Raw genomic sequence first — 22,354 nt, 5'->3', positions numbered from 1 at the left:
AATCCTGAATAGAATGATGCTAATTCCAGTTTTGCTCGAAACAAGACTTTACAACTTTTCATGAATAGTCCCATTGTTGTAATGTCCCTTTCGTCGACGATAAAGAACTGAAGAAAATTTCACGTGCACCAGTGCGACGCGGTGGCAGAGGGCAATTTACGCGGTGGAATGCGAAAAATATTATGACACAACCGGATGCCGCAAATGTTTGTAAAAAATCCTTGGAAATTGGAGTCACGTTGGCTGAATCGTTACAGTACGGGGACACAATGACGAACATCGTGGTGGTACAATTTTCCGACTACGTGCAGACCGGAAGAGACAAACGGTTCAACCTCACCTGCCTATTTCGAGGCCCTGGCGAAGCTGTCGTCACATCCGGCTACATCGGCGCCGGGTATGCCAGGTCATATCGATTGAGAAACCGTGCCTTGCACCTGGTGCACCAGCCATGTATGCAATTAACCACGGAATGCAGCCCATGTTGTATTCGTTTGCTTACGACCCTGGTGCAAGTTCACTCGATTGTTTTCGTATCGCATACGCTTTATCGCAAAACAGAGTTGCTTTGGTAGTCGCATTGGCCGAGCTACCAGAAGCTGCCGAGGTTATTTCCTCGAGTACAAATAGAAATTCTTCAAAACTCTGATCTCCAGTGTGTAGTTTATATTTAACGCTTTGCGGTTCACGGTGTTTTCTCCCGTTCGTTTCGAACTTTGCTATAATTAATTCAAACGTATTCTACTTTGCAATCTGTTTAGAACGGTTGTGAACTACTGCTACTGTTCTTGCGTACCTGGTAATTGTGGCATTATGCACAAATAATATAATATATATATATATATATATATATATATATATATATATATATATATATATATATATATTAATTATTATATTATATTATATTTATTATATTATATTTATTAATTTATTTATATTATGATATAAATCAGCCAAATGAATGCAAAATTCGATGTCGAGTCTGGCTCAACACACGACCGCAAAGGGATAAAAAATTCAAATTAATTCTCGCTAATTAGTGAGATGTACAGTAAATTCTCCCTAATTGACGCTCAGAGTGTACATAAAAATGGACACTTTTTGGAAGAGGAGATACGATCATTCGAGCCTTGCAGCTCGTTTTTATAGTTACCGATCGTTAACAACTATAAAAATGAGCCACAAGGCTCGAATAATCGTTTTTATAGTTATCGATCGTTAACAACTATAAAAATGAGCCGCAAGGCTCGAATAATCGTATCTCCTCTTCTCATATCGTCCATTTTTGTTTCCAAACTGAGCGTTAATTGGGGAAAGTTTACTTTCGCTAATTCAGTTTCGCTAATTATGATCCAATTTGTATCGTTCAGAGCAGGGTCTCCGATTCCCATCGAATATCTTCCAGCAGAGAATACTCTGAGTTCTCGAGTGAGGTTGCTGATACTTTACCAAGGCCGACCTACGACCACCATCGCGGTTGGCGACCCGCTCACCTTCAGACTTGAGGCTCAAGATGGGTACACGAACTACTTCTCCTTTTTTTCTCATAGTTATCAACTGAAGATATTGTCAGTCAAATAGGATTTTATGAATTGATAATATTAATATTATGAAACTGATTGAAGTCAACTGAAAGTAGAAATTTTCTTAGCCTTTGATTTTCTTCCATTTTATGACTCTGCGGACGCCAGAAGTGCATAACGATCCGCAATTTGCATACCGTGATCTACAATTAATTGCAACGAATTTTTCTATTCGCAATAATAATAATAATAATAATAATAATAATAATAATAATAATAATAATAATAATAATAATAATAATAATAATAATAATAATATTGCCTTCGTTGTAGATACAACTACGTCACCGACATCTTCGCCACCAACGTGATCGCCAGAGATCCTTATTCGGGAAGAAGCGTCCAACTGATTGACAGATATGGGTAAATATTCTACGAAACTATTTTTTAATACTAAAACTACCGAGCCACAAACAGACGCACATTTTTTGGTCATAATGATTGCAAGATTGCATTTAATCGAACATTGTACGATTTCTGTTTATGATACGATTCCGATGATCAAACTATAAATACTTTAGAAAAATTTAAGATTACCCCTGCATTCTTTTCAATTTAACTTACTTGAAGGTACGAGTCTTATGCAATTTTAATACAATTTACTTTCAAAATTTTTACTTTGCATAAAGGATCGCAGTCTAATTATAATATATTCGATAAAGAAATTCATCAAAAAGTTTCTCACAGAAGGATTTCTATAATTTCATTAACTGCAAATCAAAAGATCAGAAACCAGTCATTTTGGTAGTTTCGCTGGTTAAAAAGATAGTAATTGTACTCTTGGCTCGGTTTGCATTCTTTCGTCTTAGATCGTTCGAACTAAGAAAGAATGTAGATTGACTCTACTATCAACCGGAAATGCGGGGATAATGGAGTTTCGCGATCCACGCTGCGGGATATAAGCTCGAGTAAACGTTTATCGAGGCAATTGGCCAAACCCTTCAGAAAAGGGCAAAACAAAGTTCCTTCAGAAGTACACAATTTCATTCTTAGCTCTGATATATGCCACCTACAAACCGCTAATGAAAATTACTTCGAAAGACAGGCATCGATGCACTCTTTCATTTAATGTATAAACATAATTGGGGCCAAATAAGAGCGTCATATTGCCGCATCGCGACGCGAGAATTTTCCAAACATAAGTTCCTCACTTTCTCAAAAATTTCATACAGGATGTTCGAAAAAAACCATTCAATATTTATATGGTATATAGGATACATTATACTGAGTAAAAAAGCTTTAGTAAACATAGGTCGAAAGGTCAACCGTTTCTGAGATATAAACATTTTTCGGGTCTCTTGTCCCGATCGGAAAAGTCGTAAGACTTATTTTGATTTATGTTATTTTTATTTTGAAAATACACTTTATATAGATCACGTTTCACAAAGGTCATACAGTAAATTCTCCCTAATAGGCACTCAGTTTGAAAACAAAAATGGACGGTTGGGAAGAGCAAGTACGACTATTCGTGCCTTGTGACTCGTTCTTTTTTTTTTTTATTTATATAAATTGTATTTATGCCATTTCTACAAGCTGAGGATCAATTAGTAAAAATTTGCTATTATGTATAATTTGCTGCATAATTTTTATACATAATAGGTAGTGAAGATAGTTCTACATAGGTGGACGCAGACATGGCAGACACTATTTCTGCATTGAATGCAGAAATACACCATGTATATAATAAAACAGCATACATATACAAACAGCATATATATACATGGAACATCATGTATATATTGATTATTGATAAAAATTTACAGTGCTCTTCTTTCCTCGTGTAACTTACCCCATTATTATTATACCCTATTATTACAGTAATATATACTAAGATTAATTAAAGTAATAATGGGGTAAGTTACAGGAGGAAAAAGGGGCACTGTAAATTTATGAATAAAATAATTTTGCGCAGATGTCCGGTCGACAATTACGTATTCCCAGGATTGGACCGTTTGCGCGACGGGGACAGCCTCGAGGCTCGTTTCAACGCGTTCAAGATCCCCGAATCAAATTTCTTGGTGTTCGAGGCGACGGTAAGGACCTGTCGTGACGGTTGTCAGCCTGCCTACTGTTCCGGTGGTACCGGAAGAAGCGAGCCATCCTTTGGCAGAAGGAGAAGAGACGTGCCGCTGAATGACACAATAGCCGAAGAAAACGAAATCAGCACGATTATCGAGAACACTGTAAATGACACTTCCGCCACCTCGAATTCCACCACTGCTGACGCCAGTGACGCTGCCGAAGAGGAGGAAGCGGAGGAGGAGCAGGAGGAGGAGGAGGAACACGTCAGAGAGATGATCGAGGTAGTACATCCATAATTTGTTTACATTCGATTCGAATGTTTATGAACCGAGTCTTATCGTTTTATTAACATATCGTTTGTATTCAATAACATCTCAGAACGTATGAACTTATCAAAAAGATGCAAAAGACACATTTGATAATTGTTATAACTTATGAGTTTCTTATGTTCGTGTATGCGACACGAATCTCTTGCGCTATAACAACTTGTTAGGCTCGTCATGATGCTTACGAACATAATTTTTTCTACGCGAAAAAAATAAGAAAAAATTTGGTATAACATTTATATGTACATATATAATATATATAATATAATTATCAATTATATAATAATACATTAATATAATCATTAGCATAATTATAATTATTAATTAAATAATGATACATTAATATAATAATTATTATTATTATATTATTAATTATTAATTATATAATAATGTATTAATATAATTATATAATTATTATATTGTAACGCAATGTGTTCGGGGTACAACGGAAGGACACAGAGTGAAATTGCACTAGATTTTATTCGTAGATGTATATAAAATGACGCGCGGTGCTGATGGATACTAGATGGAGCGCGGCGGAATCGTTAGACGTGTAGAGGCTCGGCGTAATGCTTAGACGAGAAGACGTTCAGTTTCTTGCCGCTGTTATTTATATTATGTCCCCCAAAAAGGCCACGCCTTTTTGGGAGACTCGCTGTCTTCTTTTCCCCCGCTTAGTTTGGCGGGGGAGGCAGCCATCGTCGTACCCTCGCTGTAGGGGCGCGCTGGCCGTTCGGCCGGGTAGCGGTACGCGGCCGGCGACTTTCTCCGCGACTAGGCCTGCAGTGCATGTGGCAGTGATAAAAAACAAAGAGACAAAAGAATTTCCGGGTCTTGCAAACGTCAAGGACGTTTTCTCTCAGTCGAACCCTTGACATCTGCAAGCGGACAGTTTTATGGTTATTACGGTCGCCGACCGTGTGCCGCTACAATATAATTAACAAATATATAATTATATTATTTATTTATATTTTATCTACATATATATATGGATATATATATAACGGAGACCCTGGTATAACATATATGTGTATATATATTATACCAGGGACTCCGTTTTCAAGAAAATCGACATTAAAGTTTGTTCATCTTTATAAAGGATTTAGTTGTCTATTCTTCTACCGCAGTTGCCTTCTTGATCAGATAGTGTTTACAAACATAGACGATGACGGATAAAAGAAAAATGTTATTCCAAATCTTTTTCTTATTTTCTTACACAGAATCATCCCCTGCTCGGTTCTGCTACGCGAATTCCGGACCACCCTGTTTGGTCTTTTATGTCTCCCTCATTTTATTAGGGTCCGTAAAACGGAAGGGTATTAAAAAAGTAATTGACGTCATTCAATTTAACTTCCCAATTTTAATTTGATTAAATAAGATACTTTCGTTTTATGAAATTTTTGTATTTGTTGTCCAGCAATCAAAATGTTAAAGTGCCGCTAAAAGTCAATTTTACCGTTTTCTGTAATCGTCGATTACCATGAAAGCGAACACATACGATAAGTGTCAATTTTCATATTCGAGTAGGAATCTATCGAAGACTAAAAATTCACTCGATCACACAACGCGCGTAGCTACGAACGAAATCGTAGTGCAAGCGGATTAATAACGCTTAATAGTGCTTAATAATGCGATTAATGTCGCTGTCGGCTTACAGAAAAGATAGGAATATCGGTGTCTTGAATGTTGACGTAATATTTGGCGCAGGTGCTCGATTCAAGAATGGATATAGACGAGGAAACTATGGTAGAAAGGCAGACCACGGTGATGGAGAACGTTTGCATAACTCCGAACGAGTATTACGGGCTGGTGACTGCGGTGGCAGTGCTCGTCGTGCTTCTAGCATCGGTGGTATGCTTATCCATGCTGATTTATAGGTATGTTCGCTTGGTGACGCAGCGAATCCGTCTCTGTGTACGAAACTGAACCGGCCGACATGAACTGTTTTAGAAAATACGCTTACGCAGTGATTACGAAGAACCGCAGAGTTGACAAAGCGTGCAACCGTAGCAGTCATTCGGACGATGCCTACACCAGTCGGGCGAATAACTTCTCATTCTTGCGCAGTGGACTTCAGAAACCATTTCAATCGACGTACGTATCCGTGACTTCGTTAACACGTAGACCCGTCAAAACGACGGGTTCGAGTTTCTTTAACTCTTAGATTACTGAAATTGCAAAAATACATTCATGAGGAATTCGTACGATAAATCTGGGCAAGCATTACAATCAAAATCGGAACAAATACATATGTTATTGTTGCTTTCGTGAAGTAATATAATATAGTATAATCACGTTTAGTACGCCGCGTTAACCTGGCGTTAATGAATTTATTTGAAATTACGCAGATCTGAAAATATTAAGTCGCTTTAAGACATGATTCGTCGTGCCACGCGGATCGTTTTTATAGAAAATCAAGGCAATCGCCAATAAAAGGACAGCGATCGCTAAAATTCCCACAAAGTCAAAGCAATTTAATTCGTTAAACCGGAACTAGAAAGTTAAAATTTATCATAGTGTGTATGACATTAGTACTCTTTCGCATATGAAACATCCTAGTCAAATTCAGTTCGTTCGAATATATTTCGATGAAAATGAATTTGCAAGATTGGTCAAAAATTTGTGTCACCCATATTTGACCGACGCGACGGTCAACGTGTTAATATGAACACATAGTAATGCTAGAATAAAAACGGTGACCTAACTTTTTTGCTTCCAATTTTTTGCCACGATTCGAAGGCAATTCGGAGACCACGTGACACGATTCGAAAGCAATTCCGAGGCCATATGCCACGATTAGAAGACAATACGGAGGCCACATAACACGATTCGAAGACAATTCGGAGGCCACGTGTTACGATTCGACGGAGTTTGGTCACGTACCTTGTAGCTCCGCGGTTTTTCTTACCTGACTCACACCCAAACAGACCATTTTGTGTTGACTTCCGGGAATTCGTGTCGCGTGCCGCATCACATGCTTGACCGACTCCGTCGACTCGACTAGCACAGAGAAATTCACGGCAACTCGAAACTTGGTATTTTTTAGCATGAATATACAAGAAGATATTTCGGTGCTGTTTCACGACAGAATCTCAACTTTTTAAAATGGGCCTTCGTTCTAGAGAAAAATCAATTAAAAATTTTGCTCTACAATTAAGTGGTAACGTCACAGTTGCGACTCAAAAGTGAAGCACTTCTCTAACTATTTAATATAAATAAGTAAATAAATAAACAGGCAATTCACTTATCAAAAACATTTATTTTTTTTATTAGTTTCATTCAAAATGGCGACAGCAAAGCGGTCGAGTATAGTATGTCTCTTTCTGGGGTTTGCAACATAAGCATTGTTTTTTGTCTAGAATGAAAGACCAATTTTCTTCTCAATCTACATTAAAATAGCTAGAAAAAATATATAAGGGATTTTGAATATATTGACTTGGACAGAAACGATGAACACTTGAAGACAAAACTTCATGTCTACTAAAAAAAAATAACCACACATTAGTCAAAAAACTCTTACATATGATTTCTATCCAAAAATCAATTTTTTTTTTTAATTCCGTGCATCCTTCTCAAGCTATTTTAACGTAGATGAAGCAAAAAAAAATGGTTCGTATACAAATTAACAACGAATTAACAAGAGATTGAATTTTCTCTGATGTGTAAAGTAAAAGTTAATGCGTGATGCATAATCTCCCCGATTATAAAGGAGAAACGACAGGGCAAGATATTTTTGAAACATTATGGTTAACACGTTCCATCCCACGTGTACCGCCAATGGTACACGCTTATACAGGGTGTCCAAAAATTATGGTACTTCCGGGAAATGAGAGGTTCTAGAGGTTATTTGAAGTAACTTTATCCTCAGCGAAAATGCAATCCGCGGCTTTGTTTACGAGTTATTAACGAAAAACAGTGACCAATGGGAGGCGAGCTTGGATGGCGCGCGGTGGCCGAACCAACGAGCGCACGGAGCTCGGTTTCGCTCATTGGCTCGGTCCCCTAGCGCCGAGCGAACTCGTCCCACATTGGTCAGTGTTTTTCATGAATAATTCGTAAACGATGCCTCGAAGAAAATTTTTGTAAAGGAAAAAGTTGCTTCGAATAACCTCAGTAATCTCTAATTTCCCGGAAGTACCATAATTTTGGGACACCCTGTATATTTATTTAATGCTTTGAAAAAAGATATACTTTATAATACGTTTGAGACTGATGAATATGTTTCCTCCAAAAGAATGAGACATTACATAAATGCGGTATTTAACGAAGCAAATAAACTTGTTTCATACAAAGGTTCATAATTACATACAATATTACGCACAATCGTTTGTCAAAATGTCAAATGGCCCGAGCGAATGGTCGAGCAAAAACGGCTTGACACGGAACGTGTTAAAAATGAAATTAAGTTAAAAAGCATACTCCTTATTAAATGGATCACTCTGTACATATAATTCCACTCTCGAAACAATCTGTGACATTTACAACGGGTCTCCGAAAATTTTTCGATCCAACGGTTTGCCTCTAAAATATATGTTCGACCAGCACAACGTTTCTCTAGAAATTTGAAAAATATATTGCACGTGTAGGTCGATCTCCAGATCGGTGAGCAACGTGATCGGTCAACGAATGGTAAGCGGCTCGTCGACAGGTTTGGAGGGCGCTGTCGGATTGTCATCGAACAGAAGGACCGGCTTCGATCCCAGTGAACCGATTTACACCGATCCATCACTTTTCGAGGTTGCTCGATGCTCATCCCCCAAACCCGCACTCAATGACAACTTCCACCTGATGTAGGGAAACTCGGAAGGATCGATATGTTCGAACGTAATCAAATTGCAATTTCTACGAAAACCAAAAATTATATTTAAAAGTTAGGTATAAAAACTTTAACGACCAAAGTATTGTTGCACATCTTCGGTATACGAGGTATTTGATCTCAACGGTATTACTCTTTGTAATCAACTGCGTAACAATCGTCTAACTCGGTCTTAACCTTCATCAATTGCATTTTTAAATAACTCATTATGTTTATTATGTCTCTCTTCCCCTTTTTCGTTCCCTGTCTCCAAATATGATGATCGCAGTGCTAGTCAAATTCAATGATCACCAACAGCAACGACTGCCGTGTCAATAAATTGACAATCTTTCGTTTTAATACTCGCATCAATCATGCATTGAAATCATCGTAATCTTCTAAAAATTTAATTGCTACTCGTGATTTCCATGATAACAGTCATATACATGCACGAGCACTATGATCATGTATTTGTTAATTTACTCTAAAACAATGCAAAAACTGTTTCGAAAGAAATATTTGTTACTATCTGCGAAGCGTCTTCCATGTTACACGATGCATATTTCTTCGATCAAAAGTGGATTAATGGATCGTTCAATTTTGTCTTTTATCTTTAGAACTAATTATACAAAAATTCATCAAGTAGTTAATGTTACGGACTTGTATTTATTAAGATTATGTTTCAATTGTAGCTAGAAAAAAATAAATAGATACTATACAGAAGAGAAGCAGTTTTCCTTTATTTCCGAGCGGAGACTGTTCACGGGTAATGGGTAACAATTATTATGTTAATCTTGTTTCATTCTATCGAGCTTGTACGTGAAAAGGACCATCCTGAGTCTAGCCTCCTCTTTACGATAATGGGCCTCCTCCAGCTTAATTCTGGCCTCCTCTTTCAACATGGCGGCGATGTCAACTTTCATTTGCGCTTCCGAAAGGGCCAACACATGCAACTCTTCCTCTCTATGAAGCGATCGCTTCACTTTACGAGGTTGATCGTGAACAGAGAACGGGGGCGACGCCGCTGTTTGAGTAGCGTTCGACTTGAAAATCAAACGGCATCCCTCCGGCGTGTTCTCCTTGTCCAACCTGTTGGCGATCGGAGAATCCGTGGGCCTCGTTGATTTTTCCAAATAATCTGCCAACAATCCGTGCGACGACAGATTCGAATTGATTTTATTGGAAACTGAATCTGAATTAACATTTGATACAGTGAGATTGAAATACGATCTCTCTTCTATAAATATTACGAGCGATCAAAATAGAATCTCCCGCGCGTATAATTGCTATAAGCGACTGAAATAAATTTTTCTAAGTGAAAAAATAATAATTGTCACACAATGACTTTCTTCATATTGACTGTAGCAGTGTGGGTGGTGCCTGTTAGTGTATACAGGGTGTCTCATAATTATCTTAACACCTGCGAAGGGATGATTCCTGAGGTCATTCCGAGTAACTTTTTCCTTAGCGAAAATACAATCCGCGACTTTGTTTACGAGTTATTAACGAAAAACAGTGACCAATGAGAGGCGAGATCTGCTAGCGCGAGGCAGCGCTTCGTTGGCTGGGCCGCTTCGCACCGCTCGCCGAGCTCGCCGCTCATTTGCTCACTGTTTTTTGCTAATAACTCGTAAACAAAGCCGCGGATTGCATTTTCGCTAAGGAAAAAGTTACACCAAATGTTCTCAGGAACCCCTTATTTCCGGATTGCGAGACATTTTTGGGACATCTTGTATATCGAATAGTGAATGTGGCATATTAATTTTTACACCATTTTGGTTTCCGTGAACTAATTTCTGAAAATTTATGTTTATTTTATGTTATTTATCTCTGTATATATTAATCTACGTGAAAAATCTCTGTTTGTTGTAATGTGTTATTTATCTGTACATATTAATCTGTGTGAAAATCTAAGATTGCGTAAACGTCCGTGATGTGTTTGCCATACGGTCTTTGGTAAAAAGACAAAGGAATGTAAAGTGGGGAGGAGCACCTCACCTGAATCTTTACTTTCATCTCTTGCGGTTTGTTTCGGGGGCTTCAAAGTACAAACGCTTTGCAATGTGAATGGTTCCGATTCTTTCGGCTCAAATACGACATTTGGGGGCAATCCCACAGTTCCGGTTGGTATCGGTAGCTCCGACAAAGGAGATCTACTCTCCCAGAATTTAGAGCATGAATGATCCTTAGACAGATGGCAGAAACTTTTTGAAATATTTCTGGAAGAACTCGGATCATGTACAGGCACTTCTGTGTTCGTTGCATTTTTTTTCGAAAAATAGAATCAGAGAGACTTATGAGAAGGGATTTTCAAAATCGGCACGGTGGAAGTGGAGAAAGTTTAATATTATTATTTAAACCTAACTATCTTTTTTACTAGTAAAAGCATCGAACCTTAAACGCGACTAATGTATATTGTTTATAAGAATAACACAATTAGAAATTCGGTAAAATGTTTACTAAAAAATTTCACATAGAAACCGTTTCTATAATTGCAATAACTGTGAAAGAAACAATCGGAAACCAGGCATTATGATTGATTTGGTAGTTCTGATATTGTGTAACAAAAAAAGGAAATTCATTCTTTGGCCGAATGAAGAACATTGCGTTTTCTTAAATTGATACTAAAAAGTAGAAAATAAACTGCACGTCTGGAATATTACATCACTTAGTTTAATGTTTCCGCACCGAATTTGTTCTATACATATATCGATCACAGAAGCTAACAGTAAGACGCTTGTTAAGCTTGCACAACTTTTATTTAATTAGAAATAACATTTTCAGATCTGTTATTGTACAAGTTATTTGTTAAATGACAAATTTAAAAAGTAAAAATTATTCATAAAGAGCGTTCAAAATAAGATGAAATAAGAGATAAAATAATTCTAATGTTCCCAGAAAGCATGGGATACTAGGGCCATCAGGCGGTGAAGAATATAAGCTATTCTATGCAGTTCCTGAGGATACGCAACCTGTTATTCGCCTGTGTACTTTATTAAATTAGAGATATGTACACTTTTCTATAAATCAATTTCAATAAAATAATTTAAAATCAATATAAATGTGCAAATTGTTTTCATTATTAACAAACGTTGATAGAAACAATTGGTACAAATGTTATTAGTTCAAACACACCTATTTATTATGCATTAATTACTCTCATAATCGTTTAAATAAAAGAATTATAAATGAAGAATATCGATCTAATAAATAATTGAAGATACTTGAAAATTATATCGTAATTCCATTGAACTCTTAAAATCGTATCTTTAGCCGATAAATAAAACTATAGTGATATTTTATTTATATACATACCGCAATGGATAATTACATGATAAGAAATGTTCTCTTATTCTTTAAGAAGTATTAAATTATAAGAAATTCACACACACAAAATCCTGAACTTCAAAAACTTACAAAATTTCTCACAGAAAGTATCCTAGTAAAAACAATTTACATGCCATACTACATTACATCGCATTACAGAATACAAAAAAAAATTTATCGATATAAAAAATAAACTAGATTAGGGAGTGATAATTACCGCAACTTCTTCTCTTCCCGGTTACGTTTGCAAACTTTCATATTTTCCCAACAGCGTCTTAATTGCGCAGCCGAACGTACACCTTGAGGACCTACCATTAAGTTGTATTCGTCGGCAAGCTGAGACCAGGCCGATTTTCGTTTACACATCGATACAGGATCGGACTTTTTTTCCTCGATGTCCTCGTATTTATTTATCAACGTTATCAATATCTCCCGCTCCTCAAAACTGTACGTTTTTCGAGTGCTCTTCAACGACGAAGCAGCCATTTTAGTCCAATCAAATGCTAGACTATCGTAAGATTCTTCTATTGTTTATTTCACGGTGAACACACGTGAATGCAAATTCTGCAGTAGTATTATTACGTTTATATGTATACCCAAAGGCAAAAATATTGCCATAAAAACAAAAATAAATAAATCTGACAAGACGGTTTTATATCAATAATAATCAAAGATATAAGGCAATAGTTTTTAATTAAGTTTCAATTGCAAATCGATACGTTAGATTGTACATATATAAATTTATACGACCATCCGTTGGTACTTGTAACGTATATCACAACCTTCAAATAATCTCAATATCCTGTCGAGAATTCAATTTCATATGTTCTTTAGATATATTAAAATATAAAGGAAATCACTGCCAAAATCACAAGACAATTAATTAATTTGATTTCGCTGATGGAAAAGATAGGAAATGAAAATGAGGCGAAGTTCGTAGATTTTTCGAGTGTTGGCGCCAGGGTATAGCAATCTTCTAATGGCAGTGTGTTCAAAATACAACAAACATGCACAGGATATCGTGAAACTACTGGAGACGTTGGATCAAGTGATATTGTGGTGATCGAAGTAATTGTTATAAAATGAAACGGCATGTTTCATCTGATGCGATTCCTTAGCGGACTTTTGTTGCTTTTTCTCTTAATACCGCTGGGCAATGGTGCGGATAACACGTATGAAATTGACTGCAGTAACCTACGAATGGGACAGTACATCTGTCCTCATCCCGATTATGATTTCATAGACCTGGAAACGCAACAACCGAAGGGTTGCACCAAGGAGAATAAGGCCAAGGGTGAAACAACTTTCTCTTTGAATCTATTGTTCCTCTAAAAATTCGAAAAATAGTGTGACATAACCTATACAGCCTATCTGTTATTACGAAATCCGTAAACGTAGCGATTCTTGTACTTTTATTTTTATCTATATCGCCAATAATTTCACTTTCACATTCAGTTTCATTTGAAATTTGTAATGTATCTATCTTGTATCACAGATCGTAAAAATGTAATTCATGTACTTATTATGTGCTTATCAGTGTTGTGTCTGGCAGCAGATGGCCTCATTTGTACAGAAACAAAAAATAACACGTTCAAGAAGGATATTCCTTGTAAATGGACGTGAGTACAAGTTGTTACACTAATGTTTTAATAAACATCGATAGTCGATTGGTGTGATCGAAGTAGTCGTACTACGTTGTTATGTTCCCGTCGACCTTTAATTTCCAGGAAGTAATTTTACGTGAATTAATTTAACATTATCTTTTCACAGAAATGGATATTCCTTTGCAACATCATTGTTACTCTCCATATTTCTTGGCATGTTTGGAGCAGATAGATTTTACCTAGGGTATCCAGCACTGGGTCTACTTAAGCTGAGTACTTTGGGATTCCTCTTCCTTGGCCAGTTTGTCGATGTTATACTTATAGCAACACAAATCGTAGGACCTGCAGATGGTTCGCACTATGTGATACCATATTTTGGTGCAGGGATTCATATCATAACAAGTAATAACTTTACGTACAGAGTAACACAGTACGATTGCTGAAACAACTCTAACAGTTGATAAATGAGAATTACTCCATATGGAAAAAAAAATTGTACAGTCCCTGCTTTTATCACGAACAACGATATGCAATCCTAGAATTGGGTCCTATTTCAACATACCTGGAAGCAAATTACTGTGTATGCTATTTTAATGAGCAAACAAAACAAATCACCTTGTAGATATGTAATTCAACGAAACATTGTATATACAGATTTGTTACTGACTTATATCTATTGCCACTATAGTCGTATAATAAATATTTGTTTTCATTTCTAAGTTTCTCACTTTTCCTTGCACCATTTTCCCAAAAGTTATGCCATAACAAACATTGCGTTTGTATCTTTGTACTTTTTAGTAGCATGTATTATGAAATCTTGATTGCCCTCGAATGCATATCTTTTTTATTAAATCATAGAACGTGCTTGCGGACGCGTTCTGCTGTGTTTGATTACATACAAACTTTAATTACAACAACAACGCAAAAGATTTTATTCCATCACGAGAATACATACTTTCCATGAAATAATTAGTGGATCTGGTTGCTCGCATTCTTTCGTTGTCGAAAATGACACGAAGTGACGTTAATCTGCCGCTTGGATTTATCACGCGTAATTATTATCAAGCACGTCTTTGATATAAAAATGCTCAAGCGCGCAGTTATGAGAGTCATAAAACTTAGGCGACGACCAAAAACCGTATACGCTGACTGTCAAGAAACCTGATCGGTGCTTAGCAATCAGTTAGCATAATCACCCAATATGAGGAACTACACTACACTTCTGTTAATTCTGCGAATTATTTCGAGCAGTGTTAATCAACCAGTAGAGAATCCATTCGTAAGTGCTATCTTCCCTTTTATTTTTATAACACATTTAATACATTAAAAAATAATAAAAGCTCATTCAATTAAACGAAATAATCTACTCCTGAAAATCTCTATATTTTTACTATTGTTGCTATAATATTTTCAATATAATGATTATTGCAGGACTTTGATGATAATAGTATGGACATTCAGAGCCAGATATACAGATATAAGAAAGATTTGAACTCTCAGCCACCATTTTGCAGTAATACCCAATACTTTGATGAAGAGCAAAAACGTTGCTTAGATATAATTGGAGGTGGTACACTACTTTATGTGAATAAGACGAAATCGTGTGGTGTAAATATCTTGAAGCCCCATTGCAGCAATCCTAAACACTATTACATTTGTAAAAAAAATGAAACAGTCCTGGCTCAATGTGGAGAAGATCAGTATTTTAGCTATCGTTTGCACAAATGTGTTCACGTAAATCATCAGGAAGAAGTCACTGAACGAAGCCATCCTGATCAGCAAACATTTGATTCTATAAAATTGCCTGCGTGCAAAAAATCTGGATCATTTCCGGTGCCGAACGATTGTACTTTATTCTTCACTTGTGAAACTAATGGTCGCCGGATGTCCCAAACTATTTTTAGATGTCCTAAGACTATGGTTTATGATGCAGAAACAGAAATGTGCAGTGTTTCCGCTATATGCGATGATACGTACTTAAATGCATCTTCCATATGCGAACCTAAAGAAGAAGGAAGAATAAGTGTGTTACACCGAGAACATGAACCAGATGACGAAGAATTAAACGGATTCGTAACTACTGATTATAGTTCAATCCCCCCAGAATTCACAGGAGACATAATTGACACAACCATTGCAATAAATAATTACGAGAGTGGAATTACACCGACGACTGACTCTACTATGGTACAGATGCCTCTCGAATCTAATGAGTTTAATGACGTCGATGTTTCAAATTCAACAGAAGATATTTTAGATACGAAAAGTACCATTAATCTTAGTACAGAAGCTACTGAGCCATCGTTACAAACCTTTACTTGGGAAAAACAATTATTAAATGAAGAATTTGATATGGCTGCAATCACCACTGAAAATTATACAATTAGCCACGAACCATTACAAACTACTACTGTAGAGGAGTACTCAAGTGATCAGAATGATGAAGTTACAGCAAATAACATATATTCAACAAGTATAATTGAAGTTACACCTTCAAATACCATAGTAGGTGCTGCAATCCCACAAATAAATTTGCTTCCAACTCTAGAAGAAATAAGTACATCTGCAAAGATTGATACAAATGAACCATCAGTAGATTTTTCAACTCAGCAAGGAACATTGAGTTTAAATGAAAAAGAACTTGATGAATATCCAACTACCGAATTTAGTATGTCAGAGTTTACTTCCACAATTTCAACTGCCGAATTTAGTGTGCCAAAGTTTATTTCCACAATTTCATCTACCGAATTATTCACATCTCCTGTATTTAGTAATGAAAGAACAACCTCCGATTCAGATACATTGGTTGATAGTGCACTTCATCTAGATGAATTGCCCACTTCTGTTGAAGATTCCAGTGCTGCACCCATAGAAAGTTATACAAATTCTGCGTTATTCGATCAATCATCAGTGTCTGATATCATAGCCCCTTTTAATGACGCTGGATTCTTAACTAATACAGACACAGCAAATTATGTCGGTACAGAACCTACAGAAAATATGATTTATGAGCCTGACGAGCTAGATGATACTTCCAGCGACATCGAACAAATTGTACAGAATTTCACGTCGACCTTAAACACCGTATCATCACTGGAATCAGCTTTAGTGGCCAACGAAAATAAATTGAACTCAAATTCTAGTACTGATGTGAACGAACAATCATGTGAACAGATGGTGCAATCTTTACTAGCACGACTGGAGAAGAATGAATCGTTATTGAAAGATAAAACTGACGCACCGCAGCAGATTATAACTGCATTAAATGATTCGAACTCTAAAAAAACGATATCATCGCATATCGCATTACCTTTAGCAACAAGATTATTAAATATCACAGCAAGATTTGAGCATCGTATAGCAAATATTCTGAACAGGATTTCTAAAACTCGTACATAGATAAGTACGAGAGAGATGCAAATTTACTTGTATATATTTATACTAATTTAACAAAATAATTCAGCTACAGACGCAAGGAGAAACGAATAAATAAGTTATATTTATTTAAAAGTATAAATATCTATTTATTCATTTATATATGTATATATTTGTACCTGAGATAGTCCAATGTTCATCCTCAAAAATCTTTCGTAAATACATATACTAGCATTATGCATATAATATGAATATTATTTATTTTAAATACTGATTCCAGCCACTGTATTATATTTCGAAATTTCACTAAAGTTATCTATTTTCTTTATCTTGTTCATTTACTAAGTTGTAGTATATACCTCCCTTCTTTAATAATTCTGTATGCGTACCCATCTGTAAGCATAAATTATAATAATAAATATTTTCCTGAAAATTATTAAATAAGTTTTGTTATTTCTTACGTACCTCCGCAATAACGCCTTTTTGTAACACAACAATAATATCAGCAGCCTTCACTGTACTCAACCTGTGAGCAATTACTAAAACTGTCCTTCCCTTTGTAACATCTTCTAGTGCTTTTTGAACAATTCTCTCACTTTTATAATCTAATGCACTACGTAATTATAAGAACAATAAAATTATGAAAGATTCTAGTATTAAGGCGTAAAATATAGAATATAGTTCTTACCTCGTAGCTTCATCCAGAATTAATATAGATGGTCGTTTAAGTAAAGCTCTAGCAATAGCAATTCGTTGCTTTTGTCCCCCAGAGAGTTGCGCCCCTCTTTCACCCACATGGGTTTCATATTTATTTGGGAACTTCATGATGAACTCATGGGCATTTGCTTCCTTTGCAGCTTCGATGACCTTGAAATAAATGGAACAAGATATTCAATAAAATATTATTGGATTGAGACACACAATCTGGATTATCAGTAATTATTAATTATCACATCAATAATTACATCTTCGTCTGTAGCATCATGTTTCCCATATCGTATATTTTCCATAACACTTGTAGCAAATAAGACAGGCTCCTGATCTATATATCCTAAAACGGTACCTCGCAAGTATCCAGCATTAAGTGTCCTTAGATCTTTACCGTCAATTGTAATTGATCCTTCGTCAACATCGTAAAGTCTAAACAAAATCATATTTTATGTCTAATAAATAAGTTTTTTCGAAATTCAATTTTCGAAATTACCTTTCTAATAACGCGGCGACAGTTGATTTGCCATTACCGCTAGAACCAACGATAGCTACAGTTTTCCCAGCAGGAATGTGTAAATTAAAGTTACTTAAAATAATGTGGTCTGGTCTAGTAGGGTAGCAAAATTTCACATCTTTGAAAGCTATATTTCCAGCAAGGGAATGGTCTGTAATAATTTCTCCAGTTACCATCATTGGTGAAGGTGGCATGTCCAGATACTGTTAAAATATGATATGTAACAGAGATGATATTTTAAGGAATATTAAAATGTATTTGCATGTTTCCATGTATACCTCCAACACTCTTGCGCCAGCGCTGATACCTCTGACATAGGTTCCAAATAATAACGACAATTGTGACAGAGACCTCTGTATAGTCTGAGTAGCCATTAAGAATGCCATTAAATCTCCTGGAGAGAGTTGTCCAACAGACATTAAATGTCCACCGAAATATAATGTACAAAGTAGAATACCATTAAGAAATAAATTTGTCCCCCCTTGAAATAAACCAATTCCAAAACCTAATTTTTCATACAATAAAGCACCCTGTTCAACCTCTTTTGAGAACATTTCTATTTCTTTATTCTCTGCTGCAAAAGCTTTCACCTGTTCGAGCAATTTACAAAGATATTAATCTGGTTTATAGTTGTACATGAGAAAAGCTTCAGTTCGTTATAAATACCGTCTTTATATTTTGGATAGCTTCTTCACAAACAGCTGTAGATTTAGAAGTTTGACTTTGCGCCTGTGCCGATAATTTCCTTAAAGTTCTCCCAAACAATGATCCGATAAAGATTATAGTGGACATAGACATCACCATAAGTGCAGTCAATTCTGATGAAATTATTATTACAGAAACTACACACCCAGCAATTTGAGCTGTGCTTCTTAATCCTTGAGATATACATGTTTTAAAAGCACTTTTAAAATCTTGTATGTCACTGGTTAATCGACCTACTATTTCACCACTGCGATTTTTATCAAAGAAAGTGATATCTTGCATAATAATTGATTTAAATAAATCTTGTCGCAAGTGCATTGCTATCTTTTCACCCACATGAGAAAGTGTATATATGTATATAAATGTGAAGAATGCCTAAGAATAAAATTATAAATTACTTGTTAAATATAACAAGAAGAGAACAATTATTTGTTAAGTCAATAACTACGTACTTGTGCAATATACATACGTGCCAATGCAAATGCAGGCTGTGCAAGTTCCAAAAGCAAATTTTTTTCACTCACATTTCCAGTATTTTGACAGACTCGTGTTAAAACATTTATCACGCTGCCCACATACTGTGGGATCCAAATGTTTAATAGAGCTACTGCTAGTGCACTCTAGAATAAATAACATTTTCGCATACGTATATATATATAGTAGAACAGAATATAATATTTATTTATTTTCAAAATAAACAATTTAAATTTGTCTAATCTAAGGTAAAGTCTGTATATAGTAATAAACATGTATACTCACTGATAAAGCTATTAACAACTGCCACAGATATGGACGTAGATATTGCAAAAACTTTTTCCAGTTGAACTGCAAATCCGTGTCATCTCCTATATCTCTTGGAAGCGCTTTAAGTGCTCTGCATTCTACGATTGTACTATTTGATTTTACTATACATGTAGCTATTACGCTTACAGCACCAAACCCAAATTTTATGATAGATGGAAGAGTTTTTAATTTGGTACTATTGCCAGTTACGTATTCCTTTACATTAGAATTAAATTTTCTTTTTGGTATATCAAGTAATTTATATCTTTGTCTTATTAAGGATGTTAACAATGAATTCCTGAAACAATAAATTCAATAATCAATATATTTCATCCATGAACCGATTGTTAAAGAACACAATATCATTCACACCCTGTTTCTCATTTTTAATGAGAATCATAAGTGAAACATTTTGTAATTGAATGTAATTCATACCTTGGTGTCTGTGTGTGATTAAAACAAGGCTTAAATATCACTGTTCTCAATATAGACATTTTAATAAATTAATATTTTCTTAGTGGTTGATTCTATACACTTACACTTGCACTCAACTTATTTCCTACTGTACAATCGGTACAACTAAATCATGTTGATGAAATAAATTACATATTTTATGTTTTATGAGATATTAGGAACATTGTTATTGCATAATAAGATTTAGATAAACTCTAAATACGCAAGGTTAACTAATAACATTGCACCAAGGGCAGCGCCATATTTAAATATTCACGGTAATCTTATTTCCAAGGTTTATCGCTAGATAGCACACATTGTACCGTCTGACCATACTTCTTTTTCTATTTATTCGAACGTAACCATGTTGATTTAATAAGGAGTAAAGTCATGTTAACATATTTTTCCTACTAATCGCATTCATAAACGTGTAAATACTAATTTATTCATAATAATAAATACACTTTCCATTTAACTTAAATCAATTTGTTGCATGTATTCAGTAAAAGCGATTATAAATCGTTTGAATTTCAAATTAGATTTTTTATATTTACACAACTTTCCCGTCTTTCCGTAATAAAAGGGGGAGAAAATAGCATCTCATTGTAGCTTATATTTACATTAACTTAAAAAATATACATTAACTTATCACACCTAAATAAGTACTTAAAATGTAATAGTTATACAGAAGTTTTAATACCGTATAAATTGTATGTATATTATTATACATAATGTAAATTATGTATAATATTAACGGTGAAATTTTAAATAATATAAAATGTAGAAGACTAGTCTTAAGGTATTTATGTACAGTTTCTATATTTCTTTGAACTAACATAAATTTTTCTATTAAATTAAACATCTCAATGGGCATGAATAAGGGGAAATAATAACAGTAAATAACAAAGGTGATTGTACATCAGGATGTATTTTCTATAAATATAAAATATCATTAAGGAGATGTGTACGTGATAAATAAAGTAGATTGTCAGACTTTATAAATAAGAGAGAGAGAGAGAGAGAGAGAGAAATATCATGAAACTTTAACGTGTTTAATTTCGAAAACAGAAACACTGGTAGATTCCAAGCTACGCGTTTGATAAGTGTATTGCGGAGTTTATGCATTTGTCATAAAAATGAGCAGATCACGTATTAACAGTAGAAACATTAAAAATATTTTAAGACACTGTTTCCTTGTTCATTTCAATGAAATCAGTAAGTAGTGTGTCGCGTAAAAATCTTGCTAAGTAAGAAAGATAATTAGGCTTCAAGGTGTCAGTGAAATGAATAATATGCGTTCTGTCCAGGGTTAAGCCGACAAGAACGATTTGCGAGTCAATCGGAACGCATTCAACGGCGTAATTACAATTGCAAAATGTTCGAGCATCGACCAGCCAATGAGCCTGGCGGCAATCATGGAATGGCGGTGTACAACATCAAGGTCTCGTGTCATTGCCAGACTCGCGGAGCACTTGGACGAGTACTTAATACTACCCTCCCTCGTGTATTCAAGGCGGGGGCGAGCGTTTCAGAGCGCAGTGTAATAGCCGCACAGGCAATTAAACGTGGCAAATGCATAAATACACGTTATTAACTTTGCGTACAAAGAGGCTGCCGGGACGATTAGGCCTTTCAAGGCTCGACCGTACACGCACACCCTAAATCTCCTCTTCCATGCAAGCAACGAGTAGCAATTTTTTCGAGCTTTCTCATACGCGGCCGATGCATTACCAAGCCTGATCAAAGCTCGTGTTCCTAAGTAACGCAGGAGAACAACAGCGACCAGTTATTACTCGGAAGAAAAATCCGTGTGTTTTACCGAGATAAGTCTGCAAGTGGCTCGTTACGAACAGGGCTCGCGTTTAAGCACGCTTTTGATTTCGCCGAGCGTTCAATCCTCCGTGCTTGAAAACGAGTCGCGGATACGTGTCTTGAGAATACCTTCGCGTAAACAAGCGTTTCTCCTACATAAAGCGACTGATTTACAATCGCTTCCCCTTTTTCTTTTTTATTCTAATTAATTCATCTAGTTTGACCGCAAATCGGTTAATCTTCCTGTAGAACAGGAAAAGTTCTGCGCGGTTGCTAAAGTCATTTTTAGGAACATCGATAAGTATATTTTGTATAATTATTGGCAATTTTCACAGATGAAT

General features: G+C 35.6%; 5 protein-coding genes across 9 annotated transcripts in view; 3 read left to right on the top strand and 2 right to left on the bottom strand.

The window, feature by feature from the left end:
- The window catches only part of nompA (no mechanoreceptor potential A), a 28,469-nt gene extending 19,012 nt beyond the window's left edge, over nucleotides 1-9,457 (top strand). For 3 of the 5 annotated variants that reach the window (XM_076524157.1, XM_076524156.1, XM_076524158.1), the window contains exons 14-20: nucleotides 258-406; nucleotides 1,374-1,520; nucleotides 1,860-1,949; nucleotides 3,499-3,889; nucleotides 5,642-5,811; nucleotides 5,885-6,028; nucleotides 8,521-9,457. In XM_076524157.1, coding sequence (XP_076380272.1) covers nucleotides 258-406; nucleotides 1,374-1,520; nucleotides 1,860-1,949; nucleotides 3,499-3,889; nucleotides 5,642-5,811; nucleotides 5,885-6,028; nucleotides 8,521-8,728 — 1,299 coding nt within the window. In that variant the 3' untranslated portion in view covers nucleotides 8,729-9,457. The remainder of the gene's footprint in view (nucleotides 1-257; nucleotides 407-1,373; nucleotides 1,521-1,859; nucleotides 1,950-3,498; nucleotides 3,890-5,641; nucleotides 5,812-5,884; nucleotides 6,029-8,520) is intronic. The other 2 variants (XM_033465458.2, XM_033465459.2) reach the window with 1 other exon arrangement.
- On the bottom strand, nucleotides 9,446-12,816 carry LOC117217680 (uncharacterized). The gene is made up of 3 exons (XM_033465463.2): nucleotides 12,274-12,816; nucleotides 10,728-10,948; nucleotides 9,446-9,867 (listed from the first exon to the last, which is right to left on the bottom strand). Exons 1-3 carry the CDS (start codon nucleotides 12,540-12,542, stop codon nucleotides 9,518-9,520), a joined length of 840 nt encoding a protein of 279 aa, XP_033321354.2. The 5' UTR covers nucleotides 12,543-12,816; the 3' UTR covers nucleotides 9,446-9,517.
- Nucleotides 12,817-13,020: 204 nt separating this feature from the next.
- bisc (TM2 domain-containing protein 1 biscotti) lies at nucleotides 13,021-14,379 on the top strand. The gene is made up of 3 exons (XM_033465464.2): nucleotides 13,021-13,350; nucleotides 13,594-13,675; nucleotides 13,827-14,379. The coding sequence occupies exons 1-3, from the start codon at nucleotides 13,149-13,151 to the stop codon at nucleotides 14,101-14,103; spliced, it is 561 nt and encodes a 186-aa protein (XP_033321355.1). The 5' UTR covers nucleotides 13,021-13,148; the 3' UTR covers nucleotides 14,104-14,379.
- A 127-nt stretch (nucleotides 14,380-14,506) lies between these two features.
- On the top strand, nucleotides 14,507-17,177 carry LOC117217661 (uncharacterized). Its single transcript, XM_033465433.2, has 2 exons — nucleotides 14,507-14,939; nucleotides 15,092-17,177. Exons 1-2 carry the CDS (start codon nucleotides 14,862-14,864, stop codon nucleotides 17,057-17,059), a joined length of 2,046 nt encoding a protein of 681 aa, XP_033321324.2. The 5' UTR covers nucleotides 14,507-14,861; the 3' UTR covers nucleotides 17,060-17,177.
- A 6-nt stretch (nucleotides 17,178-17,183) lies between these two features.
- On the bottom strand, nucleotides 17,184-20,475 carry LOC117217679 (mitochondrial potassium channel ATP-binding subunit). Its single transcript, XM_033465460.2, has 10 exons — nucleotides 20,184-20,475; nucleotides 19,725-20,046; nucleotides 19,418-19,585; nucleotides 18,927-19,340; nucleotides 18,539-18,850; nucleotides 18,240-18,463; nucleotides 18,001-18,175; nucleotides 17,724-17,902; nucleotides 17,501-17,648; nucleotides 17,184-17,428 (listed from the first exon to the last, which is right to left on the bottom strand). Exons 1-10 carry the CDS (start codon nucleotides 20,240-20,242, stop codon nucleotides 17,348-17,350), a joined length of 2,082 nt encoding a protein of 693 aa, XP_033321351.2. The 5' UTR covers nucleotides 20,243-20,475; the 3' UTR covers nucleotides 17,184-17,347.
- Nucleotides 20,476-22,354: the final 1,879 nt, after the last annotated feature.

This window comes from Megalopta genalis, chromosome 8 (assembly GCF_051020955.1).
Source record: "Megalopta genalis isolate 19385.01 chromosome 8, iyMegGena1_principal, whole genome shotgun sequence".
NCBI classification, from domain to species: domain Eukaryota; kingdom Metazoa; phylum Arthropoda; class Insecta; order Hymenoptera; family Halictidae; genus Megalopta; species Megalopta genalis.
The sequence above is the reverse complement of the archived record's forward strand: the minus strand, read 5'-3'. Positions and strand labels throughout refer to the sequence as shown.